Below are 14,401 nucleotides of genomic sequence, written 5' to 3' on the forward strand. Positions count from 1 at the left end.
AAAGTATTTGAAACTCAGACCTTAATATCTCCAGCTTACAGCTCTTCAGTCCATCACAAAGAAGCTTCACTCCTGAATCCTGCAGGTCATTGTTACTCAGGTCCAGCTCTCTCAGGACAGAGTTTGAGGATTGTAGAGCTGAAGACAAACTTTCACAGGACTGAGCAGTGAGATTGCATCCACATAGCCTGTGTAGATGACAAAACAAACAGTGATATCAATGTGTTTATTAGGTAGGGTTTATAATATGGGGCCTGATGTATAAACATTGCATACACACAAAATGTATCAGGGTTTATAAAAAATAAACTAGGTGTAAATCTGTGCGCACCGTACGGACACTCTAGACCAGGGGTCTCCAAACTCAGTCCTGGAGGGCTGCTGTCATTGCTAGGGCCTTGTAAAGCTGGGCATACACAGGTTTTTGTCAGATTTTGAGCCGAATTCCCCTTTCCTGACGCAGGACAAAATGCCTGATTGGCCATTTCCCAACACGCTGAACTGAGCAATGCCATTGTACCATTTTAATAGGCTACTTTTAAATGCATATAGCTCAGTAATGTTAGTTTTATTGATTTAATGAGATTTATAGTTTTAATGAGATTTTTGTTGGGAAAATCAGGGGAGAGACGCATGCTTCGATTAGACTAGATAAACACATGCAGTATCTTACCTGTTAAGAAAATGAAACAAAATAAATGAATAAATTGACGCTACGACGAGCATTTACTACTTAAAAAAAATACAGGTCAGGAAGTGGGTCGGTACAATATTTTCTTTATTTTTTTGTGGTCCGAGTTGTGGCCGTGTTTGTTTAAAGCGTCGGTCAGGTGCGGGTTGTTTATACATTGACCCGCACATCACTGGACCACACCCATGCGCGCGCAAATGATTCACATGCAAATCGTCCACGTGAAGGAACGCAAACCTGTAAACGCCCCCCAACCCTCTACGCACACCTTGGCAATATAATCACCATTGGCTAGTACATTTTTTTGTTTACTCGCCAGACTGATTTACTATTTTATTTATATTAGTGCTGCCAACTTGATTTATTGTGATTAATCACATCCAAAATAAAAGTTTATGTTTACATAATATATATGTGTGTGTGTGTGTGTGTGTGTGTGTGTGTGTGTGTGTGTGTGTGTGTGTGTGTGTGTGTGTGTGTGTATAATTATTATGTGTATATAAATACACATAAATAAGAAATGTTTTTATATATATATATATATATATATATATATACACAGTATCTAAATGCAAATATTTTTATATACAAAGTACATACAGTGTACATTTATTCATTTAAGTATATATTTTCTCCAAACTACAAACTTTTATGTACATGTTGCAACTGAAAAAAAAACACAAATGTCAGAGCATGTCAAACTTCTTCAGGGCCACAAATTAGCCTTAGGGTCCAGACTCCAAAGTGTAGTCTTAATTTTTGTTAATGTTTGTGTGTTTTGTTTGAGTATTAAATATTCAATATCAAGATTGGTTAAATACAGGAACTTGTCTAAGAAAAACATGTCGTCCTTGTCATCACATAATATGAACAAGAGAATAAAGTGTGTCGTCATCAAGGCTTTCACAATTGATTTTGAGCAACTGCAGCACCTGACCCAGATGGCTGGTCTCATTTCGCCCTTGCGGTACTTTGATGGCACGTGATCATAAGGCGGCTGCAGCGCCGATCAAAGTGAGACACATTTTCTAACCAGAATGCATTGCTTTTGTCAAACTGCAGCCGATCTTTGCGCCGCAGCATTAAGTCGATCAAGCCTGTTATCTCGTTGGTTTTGTCTTGTCGTTACTCAGATAGCAGACAAACACTGAATCAATGTTAATGCATCGACTGAAATATTATTGAATCAATGTTGAGATTTAACATTGATTTATTTTTCATCAGGTTTGCACCCTGAAATAATGTTATTTCAACAATGAAAAATAGATCAAGTTGGGCTTAAAATCAATAGTTTTTCAACTAAAATTAAATCACTTATTTAACACTGAATCAACATTGAGTCAATGTTAATGTATCAATCAAAATATTATTGAATCAATATTGAAATTCAACATTGATTTTTTCATCAGGTTTGCACTGTGAAATAATGTTTTTTCAATGATGAAAAATAGATCAATCTTGCTTTATGTACAGCAGGATTCTATGCCAGTTAATTGTCTCTTTATTTTATTCCATTCAATCAGAGACCATATATGGCTGCAATCGATATGATTTTGTATCAAAAAGTCACTCAAAGTAAACACCATCCTTCAGTTTACATGCAAATGTATTTATTTATACCCCCACAGTTACAACAGAAAATCTCACATTGAATTAAAACAATTACATCTGAATTTATAACACAAATGAGAAGAGAAGAGCCTGGAAAAACATGACAACCTGTGGACAACAAATGGAAACTCGCCAAAAATGACAGTACTGCTGAAAGAAAGAAGATGGACGAAATAATGAAATACTCCAAACTTAGGGGTTTTCCACCATGAGCAATGTCCTCAAGCCTTTAAGGGCCGTAAGGGACCCAGTTCCCTCTCAGTCAGTACAGACAAAATGGGGGATTCGCTTAGAAAGCCAGCTGCCTTCAATCTCAATCAAATTTGCCAAATGCAAGCCCGCCCCACAGCGTGGGTATAAACGGCGTTACAGTCACACATTTATACATTTATGTTTCTGCTTCGGAGCCGAGTTCAACTTGCCTACCTTAGCAATCTTTCTCTTCAAGACGAGTATCTCCCCAAAGTGTTGGTGTGACTCCGCATTCCTGTCGGTCTGTGCAGTGATCTGTGCAGGTCTGTGTGTTCTCCCTGGGCGTCTCAGCACTCTGCCTGAGTAAAAACTCCTCACAAAAAGAGCTGCAGGTGGCACGTCTTTTTAAATATGTCTCGCCCGTGCTCCGTTCCTGGCGAGTCTGATCCAGAGCTAACAGCCATGCTAGCCCGGGCAGCCGAGAGCATCGGGCTTGAGTGGAATCCTCCACCATGTCCCGAGCGCTCAAGGCTCGATGATTGGTATCTGGGGGCGGCCCGCGCCGAGCGCGCCCGCCAGCCTCCAATGCCTTTCTTTCCCGAGGTGCATGAAGAGGTGTCGAAGTCGTGGAAGGCTCCATTGTCTTATCGCGACCGCTTGGCAGCTGCTTCCGTCTTCACTGCGCTCGATGGGGGCGTGGCTAAAGGGTACACTAGGATTCCCCCCGTGGAGCGTTCTGTTGCGATGCAACTGTGTCCACAGAGCGCCACCACGTGGTGTGGTGACACAAAGCACCCCTCCAAAGCCTGTAGGTTCTCAGCCACGCTTGTGGGTAAGTCCTATAGAGCTGCGGGGCAGGTTGCGTCCGCTTTGCATTCGATGGCAATCCTTCAAGTCCATCAGGTAAAAGTGCTCAGAGATATGCACGAGCGCAGTGCTGACCCTGCACTTATGCAGGAGCTGCGGGCGGCCACCGACCTCGCCCTACGGGCGACGAAGGTGACTGTTCGCGCTGTTGGTCAGGTGATGTCCACATGTTTGGTCCAGGAGCGCCACCTATGGCTCAACCTGGCCAAGATGCGTGAGGCTGACAGGACATGGTTTCTGAGCGCTCCCATCTCCCAGGCTGGGCTATTCGGCGGGGCAGTCAAGGACTTTGCCCAACAGTTCTCGGCCGCTCAGAGACAGACTGAGGCGATCAAACACATCCTGCCCTGGCGGCTAGCTGCTGCGCCCGTTACGCCGCCGGCTCAGGTGCCTCAGTCTGCTCCCCACCGAGAACGCCCTCCTGCAGCACCCACCTCTCGCGCTCAGCCACAGCAGCAGCCTTCACCCAGGCCAAAGCATGGAGGTGCCAACAGGAAGGCGGCAAAAAAGCAGGCTATGTGGCAGTCCTGAGACAGGCCGCTCGGAGACTAACTCGGTTCTCTCCAAGGAGATGGTGACAGGACCACTCCTTCCCCTGGGGGAGAATCTTTTGTTGTCCCAAAAAACCCAACTCGCTGCTAGCCCCCAAAAAGGGGCCGGCAACACCCTTTTGTTGGTTAAAGAAAGAACCAAGTCATTCACCTCCGAGCCCCAAGAGGGTGCGACTGGCAGTGTGACCGCTCCGCCTCCCCTGTTCTCCACTGGCAGGCCGCGAAACTCGACCCCGTCCACCATCCTGGCCGCTTCCATGCCTCCAGGTTCTGGGCCGGTTGTTCTGCTTCACTGCCCCACACCAGGTACGCCTGTGGCTCGCATGATCCCCTTGGTTGTTTTTGGTGGCCTGGCTAGCGCTCCCCAAGCTGTCCAACTGGCTCGCCGCACCATCAGGCTCGGCTATGCAATTCAGTTTGCACGATCTTCTCCCCGCTTCCAGGGAGTCCGTTATACTTTGGTGGGTGGAAATGCCCCTGTCCTGTGTGCGGAGATCGACACCCTACTGGCAAAGGGTGCCATCGAGATCGTCCCGCCGGCCGAGATGAAGTCCGGCTTCTACAGCTCTTACTTCATTGTACCCAAGAAAGGCGGTGGGATAAGGCCAATCCTGGACCTCTGCATCTTGAACCAAACTCTACACAGGCTTCCCTTTAAGATGTTGACAGCCAAACGCATTTTCGAATCCACGTGATGTCCACGTGATTGGTTTGCAGTGATCAACCTGAAGGGCGCGTACTTTCATGTCTCCATACTTCCTCGACACAGAACATTTCTTCGGTTTGCCTTCGAGGGGAGAGCATACCAGTACGCCGTACTCCCATTCGGGCTGGCCCTGTCTACTTGCGTCTTTACGAAGGTTGTCGAGGCAGCCCTAGTGCCACTCGGGGTTTGCATCCTGAATTATCTCAATGACTGGCTGATCCTCAGCCACTCGCAACAGCAGGTTTGTGAACACAGGGACTTGGTTCTCCACCATCTTGCCCGTCTGGGCCTTTAGGTCAACTGGGATAAGAGCAAACTCTGCCCAGTGCAGGGGATCTCTTTTCTCGGTATGGAGATCGACTCGGCCGCCATGTCCGTGCAGCTTACAAGCGAGCACATGCAGTCTCTGCTGGCCTGCCTTCGCCAAATCGAACGCAGGAACGTGGTCCCACTGAAACCTTTTCAGAGGCTCCTGGGGCATATGTCATCCGCAACCGCAGTAACGCCGCTTGGGTTGCTTCATATGAGACTGCTTCAGCACTGGCTTCGCGACCAAGTCCCGAGGTGGGCATGGCAATGCGGCACGTTCAAACCTGCCGCCAAACCTTCACTCCGTGGAGGAACCTTAAGTTTCTACGAATGGGAATTCCCTTAGAACAAGTTTCCAGGCATGTTGTGGTGTCTCTGCCACGGGCTGGGGTGCCATGTGCAATGGTCATGCCGCCGCTCGGGCCTGGAAAGAGCCCCAGCGTGTGTGGCATATCAATTGCCTCAAGATGCTGGCCGTACATCTTGCCCTGCACTGCTTCTGAGCCCTGCTCAAGGACAGGCACATACTGGTCCGGTCAGACAACACGGCGACAGTAGCGTTCATCAACCAGCATCTGAGGTCGCTTTGTTCCATTTATGTCCCCGGGAAACTGAACCGTGCAGCTGACAAGCTGTCACGGTTTCAGCCTCTGCCGGGGGAATGGCGGCTCCATCCCCAAGTGGTTCAGCTGATATGGGACCAGTTCGGTGACACACAGATAGATCTGTTGGTAACACTTTACAATAATGTTCAGTTGTAAGTCATTATAAGTGGTTAGTTAATGATGAACTAGTAATTTACAAAACATTCATAAATGATAATCAAGTGATATGCTAACATTTTATGAATGTTTTGTAAATTCCGTTACAAGTCATTTACAAGTGATTAGTAAATAATTAACTAATGATTTATGAAATATGACTACGCGTTCATTAATGATTAATGCAAATTTTGATATGTGTTAATGATTAATCAACGGCCGGTGGATGAACTCGACGCTGCTGATCGCTTCTGGGGATTTACTTCACACAAACCATTCGTTTGGCCTCGGGACACTTGGAATAATTGTACTTTTTTAATAAATTGTTTCTGCAGTCGTATCTGCCTGTTTTTTTATATATAAAACACAAACAGGTAGGTTTAGGGAAGGGATTGGTTATGTGACAAATAGGAGTTAAATGCTTACAGTAATTAGATGAATTACCTATTTACACATTTCTATTGGAACAGGTGAGGAATAGCAGAATTTAATTTTCACATTTAACGTTACATTTGTTGTTCCTCCGTATGCAACCCATATGTGGGCCATACGTGTATTCCTAAGTCCTCCCTACGGGTAGGCGCTGTGATTGCATTTCTCTAAGTGGGATATGCCTTCCAGTGTACCTTGGTAGCTGAGCCGCCCCCTCGTTGTTTAAACTCCGAGGCAGGGTGCTCAGGTCAGCCCAGGATGCTGGAAGACAGCACTGTGGCGTGATTAGACTGGATCCCCATTTAGTCAGTACTGACGTAACTCATACTGTTCTGACTGAAATTAGGCAAATTCCGCAGGCCCATGACATTTCCATGTCATTGGATCATTTTGATTGAGATTGAAGGCAGCTGGCTTTCAAAGCGAAACCCCGTTTCCATTACCTTCCTACAGGTAACGAGGGTTACATACGTAACCGAGACATTTCGAACTGTCCCAGCAAAGATCTCTGATGCCTCCTTTTTAATCAGCATTCACTTGTAAGGCATCTAAAACAACAAGTAGTTCGTAAATATTTGGAAATGTGATTAATTATACATTACAAATGTACTAAAAAATGAAGTGAGAAGAGAGTATAATTGTATTTAATAGTAAATACATAAAGTTTGAAAGTGAAACAAGTAAATTATTGATCAAGTTGCTAAATTAATAAAAGAGGAACTGGATAGGCTACATTAGTTTGGAAGAGATTATACATATACAACACAAACTGGATGCATAAAATGTGCATTTGTGGATCCAGTACCGCGCAATCGCGCTTGCATTTATTGACTAGATTTTGAATCGATCTTATACTGTCTCAAAATCCAAATGAATGAAATAGGATAGACTCTTAAGTCAATGAAAGCATGCACGGCACCATTTCTACAAATGCACATCTTTGTTCCTTGCACAAATTACGTTAATCATCTTGATTATTGATAGACGAACAAAGCACACAAAAAAATTAGTTGCACAAGTCAGAATTTGGTTCGAAATTGGACTAAAATCACAAAGTATGCAATCTTTAGAAATAAAGATGAATAAAAATATGATAGGGTTTAGTGAAAAACAAACTGAAACTCAATGTATTAAGATTATCCTAACCATTGGTTGTGTACGAGGGCATTCGCGTGACCCTATTAACATCACAGTTCACTTTGACTCGCCCAGGAGAAGCACACAAGTTGTAAGAAATTAAGATAAATAAAATTGAGATTATTTGTATTCATAATTTTGTACTTACCGCTAAAAAGCACTGTCGCTGTCTTTTTCACGTTTGAAGTCTGTTCAGTTGCGCTTGCATTGATTTGTGGTTGTTTTGAAGGTGCATTACTGCTGGATTACTGCTGGCGCATTTGATAGGTAGGGGAAAATATTTAAAATTCTTTATTAACCCTATATTCTTTAGATACATGATTAAATTCATATAAATTCTACATGATTTAAATAATAATAATAGCCTATATTTTTTTGACCACAAGAATTAAGGACTCTGTGACATTATATGTCTCACTGCATGCGCTGTAGCTAGCAGAAAAAAAAGGGGATCGGAGATGTTTTCCATGATGGAGGAGATTTTTAAAAAATAATTAAAATATTAATAATAATAATCAAATAGTTCATCCCATTGAGTTTAATTTATGGTAGGGGATCTTTGTTAATCCGCACACTCGTTGGTGGAGATTCATCCTTTAAGGTTAATAATGGATTAGGGGTTGCACCGACTATTTGACTTATCGACTAGTCGACCTTAATGCTCTGCCATGACGCTTTAAGCTTGACGTCGACTAGTGGCTGGCCTATAGAGGGCGCAACAGGATAAGCAATTCCTGACACGCAGGCTCTGTTTTGAACGGTTAAAAATGAATAAATGCATACTCCGTGAGCTCTCCACAAGACATGTTTGATTACCATCTAGATGCTCAAAACTGATCGTGAGAATGCAGGCTTATTGTACACATAAGTTAATCATCGCGCTTAACTGCGTGCTGCATTGCAACACACACACATAGCCGATCGCACATCACGCGGAGATCGCGCGTCTCACACAAAAACCATTCAGTAGCGCAGAAATGTATTGTCAACACTGTTCTGTGATTTATCAACAAAATAGCTTAGAAAATGAAACGTTCTAGCATATATTTCTTAATAACTAAAACTCACAGCTTTACTATTAGTATAGTAGAGAGACGCTGCCAGGTAGAATTAATTCACACACAATCACTTACTAATGCATTCATGTAATCTTTATTGTGATACTTTATCTGTATCTTATTCAGAACGAGCAGAAATCTGTGAGAAATATAACAACTGTAGCGACTCAGGCGAATCAAACACACAATCGCCAGTTACATTTAACAAATATGTTTTGAAAGTTGTGCTGGGTGGCAGACCTTCCCCCAACACAACAGAGAAAGATTCTTAGTTACCCTGGAAACCATCTGATAAGATGTTTTATGGCCGAAAAGAATTTGGCCACATGAAGTTTCAGACACAAAGAGCTTAAGACACAGAGCTTTTGCCTCAAATTATAGACAAACCATCTATAAATGAACATGCACCCCAGGACATTATATGTAAACACATAACTGTTTTGTAAAATGTTTCTTCTGTATGGTATTTTGCATCTCTTTTATCTTTGTCTTAACAAATTACTAGTTCAGGTAACCTCATATATGCATGCTCCTTGACTCATGCCTCCTCAATCATGGGGTAGAAACAATGTAAGTCTATTTTAAATGCTTGTATTTCTGTATAAGAATGTATCTCTGCTTTAATACCTCCCAGCCATAAGGTGTTTGATATCTAAATATTCCTATTTCTTTGACTTACTCAACGATGCACCAAATGGGATTATGAAATGTATCATTAATATGTTTAGCAAACTTGGGAGTAAAACCATACAAAATCAACACCCCTTTACGACACCTCAGAAACATGCAAAGTAGGTCGTAAACCAAGACAAAGAGAACTTTTTCCGCTCAGAATTCACCCTCTGGATTGGGTAGACTACCCAGAAGGGGGCGTGGATTAATTGTCTTAAAAGACCAGTGGAGACCACAATCTCTCTCTTAGCTCTCTTCTCGGAAAAACTCTCTGGCTCTTACTTCTCCAACTCTCTCCCTGTGGGAGCCAACCCCCACGGTGGCTGGCACTTAAGCCATGCCACCAATGCAGGCCCTCCAACAGGCCTCAGCTCTTCCAAAAATCTTCTCTTCTACAATCCGATCTTCAACAATCCTGTTCTCCTCGCTTCCCTACTGAGTCATCAACTTACTAGCCCCAAGGGCATTCTTCAGAAGGAGGACACAGAGCATCCCTAAAAGCAACCAGCCGCTCCCTCTCGACCCGGACACGCAGGGCATTTTGAACTCGGAGTACACGCACATAAGCGAGAAGCCAAAACGAAACCAAAAAGAATGCAAGTATTCTTATTCTTACTGCTGTAAAGAGGGTGTGTTATTTTCCCGTTGGGACAAGTTAACCACGTGAAGGTCGTATTTGATGAACTGAAGGAAAGTTGCTGCTTACCCCCCCCCCCCCACACACTCTCTTTGTCTCTCTCTCTCTCTCTCTCTTTGTCTCTCTCTCTCTCTCTCTCTCTCTCTCTCTCTTTTATCTCTCTCTAATTTCAGTCTATTCATTATTCTCTTTTATGTATTCTTTCGTTAATATCTATACTTCTACTCTCTTGATGCATATTTAGTATGTACTTTCTGTGTGAATTGTAGTGTTATTTTTAGTCTGTGTTTATTAAACCTCCAAAAGACATTTAATGAGTTGAACCTGTTATTCTGCCACATACACAAAGTCAATGAAACTTGCAATCTAACGTTACCTAACTGCTTATGCTACTATGTTAGTAAAGTAAACTGTATGACCATTTGAAATATTGAACTTATCCTGATCAGTAAAGTTAATGTTTCTTATGCGCTCGTAAAGCAGTAATCCCTTATTGAGAATTGATTTGAAAAGTCTATAACTAATTTGCAGGACAAACTTAGTAGGATAATTTCAAGCAATTTCATAAAGGGTTACTTGTATTTAATTAAACAATTTTCCCTATCGGAAAATTTTAATACGTAATGAATGACTGGCAAATAATATTCATAAATTCATGAATATTGAATATTAAATCCCTTTTGAGTTAATTATTCCCCGAGACATTAAACTCATTAGTCATTGTTGTTACACAACCATAAGATAAAAGAACTGATATAAAAGCTGTCATGTAGGATCAATAACCTTATGGGCAGCGCTGTGTCATATGCCATATCAGCTGTGCTGTGCACAAGAAGACCAGAGTTCGAGTCTCAGCTCAAGGTTCACGTTTATTTATTTTTTATTAATGACGTCATCAGCAACTAGTCGACGTCCACTCGACTTTCATCACATAAATGTGGACTTTAAAAAAATGAAAGTCGTTCAACCCCTATAATGAATGTGCTCACATTTCACAGAAATGTACCCAATTGATTTGGATTTGCTTTAACATGTTGAATGATGGGACAGATAGATTGACCATAAGCCTCACCAGTGGAGAAATAAGCTGAACAAACATCTGCATTGATTCAATGTTTGTCTTTTCAACACTGAAAAGCTTGGAATTCAATATCCAATATCCAGGATCCAATATTATTTAGCATTACATTTTCAACATTGGTCCATTATGTTTTTAGCATTGAATTTTCAACATTGATCCATTATTACTTAGCATTGAAATTTCAACCTCAACCAAAATTATGATTCTGATGGAATTTCAACATTGACTCAATGTTACAATGCTATCTGGGTAGGCTTGTACAACTTCATATAGCGATGCGCAGACCGATTGGTGGCTGACTTGAAGCACTGCATGCCAGTTAGAAATTTTGTCCGACTTGAGACAGCGCTGATGGCACGTGACTGACGTATGACAACAAAGTACCAGGAGAGCGATTCGAGAGCAGCCGGCTGATGCAGCTGGTGCAGATTCTCAAGAGCAGGTGCATGAGCTCTGAGGACGACACAGCTGATCCACGATTGGCTGAAATCACCGCTGGAATCCCTGCATGACATCGATCACGTGTGTTTCGTGTTTATTCTGAATCCTTATGTTACACTAATGCTCACAAATCATATATTTAAAACCAGGGCTTGACATTAACACCCACCAAATGCACAAAGTATTGAACGGAAATGTCTTTTTAATGTATAATGTGTATTTGAGAAATATTAAATTTATTTAACTTCAGCTGTGATACAGTATGCTAATATAGCGCAAGCGTCACTGCGGGAAGCAGAAAGTGTCCGACTTCACTTTTTCGTTTGCAGCTCCTCCCCACCTGCATGCGGCTACTCTCACCGATCGGATACATCCAGCCCCAGCCGTTGTTCAACACACCTAGGCCCTGTCGCAAATGGCACACTTCATGTGCACTTTTGGTCTTGTGGACTTACAATGGTCATTGCGTGTGCTTGTCCGTTAAGTCCACAAGACCGTAGGTTGTCCCATTTCTCATTTGAGCTTAAAGAAGGGTGCTCGTGAGCGCCCCCTTTGCGCCCTCGATGCACACTTCAGCCGAGACGGCAAGTTTGCGAGCTACGCAGAGGACTTCTACTCGGCAGTCAAAGCGGCATTACGTTGTGAAAGTGTGGACTCAGAGGAAGACCGTGAGGGTTGAGGGTGCCATTTGGGACAGGGCCCTATTGTCTTTGATAGTCTGCTCTGTTTGTCACTGGTTCATTGTTTGATTGTTCACAGGTGTCCCTTGTTTGCTTATTAGTCTTGTGTGTATAAATAGGCCTCATGTTTCCACTGTCTCTTAAGCCTAGTTCAGACTGCACGATTTTCAAACTCGTCGGGTCACTGCTCTATTCACACTGCATGACTATCTGGGGTATCATTCAGTCACTGCTGTGTTCACACTAACCGATGGTTTGACGACAGAGGAGTTCACACTGCATGACTGAACAAGAGGAAGAATCGCCGACAACTCTCTCTCTCTCCGGTGCGCAAACTACGTTTCCCAAACACACGTGCGATGTGCCGAGTAAACAACGCGAGATCACACGTGCGTCAGACCGGAGTTCTCGCGCGAGACTTTGAATTGTTATTTAAAATGATAAACTGCACAACGTTTGCTTCAAACTGTATGTGCGCTGATTTGTGGAGAAAAAGAAAAAAGATTATGGCGGAAGAAATTGTTGGAGAGACAGAGGGAGCCAGGATTGTGTTCTGCAAAGACAGTTTGAGGTAAATAAACAATGTTGTAATGTGCTACTGCTGTGGCTGGATGTGCAAATGTTTGGCCTTTGTTTCTGTTTGATAGAATTGTAAATATATCTATTAAAATACTGAAATTCTGCTCTATAACTCCTCCCTGAACGTCCTGCTGCCCTGTATCTCACTCTCTCATTGGCTGTCGGCAGGGATGGGCAGTATTTCAAATACATGTATTTAAAATACGTATTTGAAATACAAAATACTATTTTGTATTTTGTATTTTAAAGCCTTTGGAAAAAATCGAATGTAATTTGTATTTAAATACATTTAAGATGAGTATTTTTGTATTTTCAAAATACTCAAAATACTTTGAGCCAGGCAACCTCTTTATCAGGAGCTGTTTTCATGCATCTACTAGTTCAGACCAGACACGCCCCTCCCCCCAACATTCATTCAGGTGAGCCGCAGCTGTACAACCCTAGCCTGACAAGCCAGACCCACATCAAGATGTTTGGTCTGGAAACTCACCATTGGCAGGGCTCAATCCGAGGGCCGGGATAAACGGCTGTCTGTCAAACTCCCTCTGCACGTGATAGGATAGCGCTACACCAACCAGAGCAACGAAGGTGAAGCAGAGCTGACAGATTAAACATTCGCCGTATCCAGTCAGCAAAACTCTGAACACATCTTCCCTTCTTAAGAATGACTTCAGTGCCGTTCTTTGTTCTTTTCTCAGAGAAAAGCTTAAGTCTTCCAGAGTCGCGGTCAAAGCTGATTCGAAAGACCGCCGTTCGCCTGCGTCTGTTTACTAGAAGCACGGAAACCAGTGTTGCCAACTATTTTCCAAGGAAAGTAGCTAAAGCCTGCCCAAAAAATCGCTAAATGTCGCTAGATGACGTCATGCGTTAATTAGCATATTAGTGACGTCATCACGCCGTCCTTGCGTTCAGTCTGCCTGACGTTTTTTCTCTCCTAATCCGTGCTCATTTACTATATTTTACAATAATATAATACAGCCGACTGTCCAATAAATGTTTTCATTTCCTATACCTTTTTGTCATACAATATATGATATAGTGAATTACAAAAAAAATTATATGTGTAAAATCTGAATTGAGAAACTGGATGAAAGCTCTGGACTAAAGCTCTGTACAGTGAGTAATATAAGTGATAAGCACAAGAGATGGAACTCATCATAACTAATTTATTCAAATATAAAATAAAAGAAGCAGATAACATTAAGTGAGAAATCAATGGCAACCTTGTGTGCTCGTGTAGCTCGCTCATTCATGTCTGTCAGCAGCTGTCTGTGTGCGCGTGCAGCTCCCCTCAGCCATTCACTGAACAGGGCAGACGCAGAGAGGGGTGTGTGTGACGGCAGAGGGGAAAAAAGACCTCGCGCTCGCAGGACAGTACTGGCGACATTTGTAAACTAAAGTAGTTGAAGTTTGTCCAAAAAGTCACTAGATTTGTCGCTAGTCGCTTTTTTGAAAATAAGTTGCTAGAGGGGTCTGAAAAGCCGCTAAAGATAGCGACAAAGTCGCCAAGTTGGCAACACTGACGCAAACGCAACTCTGCCGTCATTATGTTAAGCCCCGCCCACTGACTCTATACACGATGTGATTGGCCCGACCAGAGTTTGGTTTTTACAGCTCAGAAGTGTATTGAGAGTTGCTAGACGGCACTCGTGGCAGATTAGATTTGCTGCCGCTAGGGTGCGTCTAGATTTCTAGGCTAGTACAACCCAGCCTTGGATCGGCAACTTTACAAAATTGTTGGAATAAGGTGAGGATGTCATGGTCAATTCTACTTGTTGATTAAAGTAGCTTGTCAAATGTGTTTGAAGTATTAACGTTACTGCATGTTAGGGATGAGTGATATCATATGACAATACATATCGTAGATTCGTAGCAATAATATAAAATGTGAATCGATGGAACTTTTTCTAAATCATTTACATAGATAGGCCTATCGGGGTAAGCACATATATCTGTGCAGCTTTTAGTGGGCAAGAATAATTGGAATGTTGGAGTG

General features: G+C 42.7%; 1 protein-coding gene across 2 annotated transcripts in view; it reads right to left on the minus strand.

Annotated features, from left to right (window-relative positions):
• LOC137049215 (NACHT, LRR and PYD domains-containing protein 12-like) overlaps positions 1–14,401 on the minus strand; it is a 59,115-nt gene that overhangs the window by 8,227 nt on the left and 36,487 nt on the right. For both annotated transcript variants that reach the window (XM_067427680.1, XM_067427681.1), the window contains exon 8: positions 21–188. In XM_067427680.1, coding sequence (XP_067283781.1) covers positions 21–188 — 168 coding nt within the window. The remainder of the gene's footprint in view (positions 1–20; positions 189–14,401) is intronic.

This window comes from Pseudorasbora parva, chromosome 20, assembly GCF_024679245.1.
Source record: "Pseudorasbora parva isolate DD20220531a chromosome 20, ASM2467924v1, whole genome shotgun sequence".
NCBI classification, from domain to species: domain Eukaryota; kingdom Metazoa; phylum Chordata; class Actinopteri; order Cypriniformes; family Gobionidae; genus Pseudorasbora; species Pseudorasbora parva.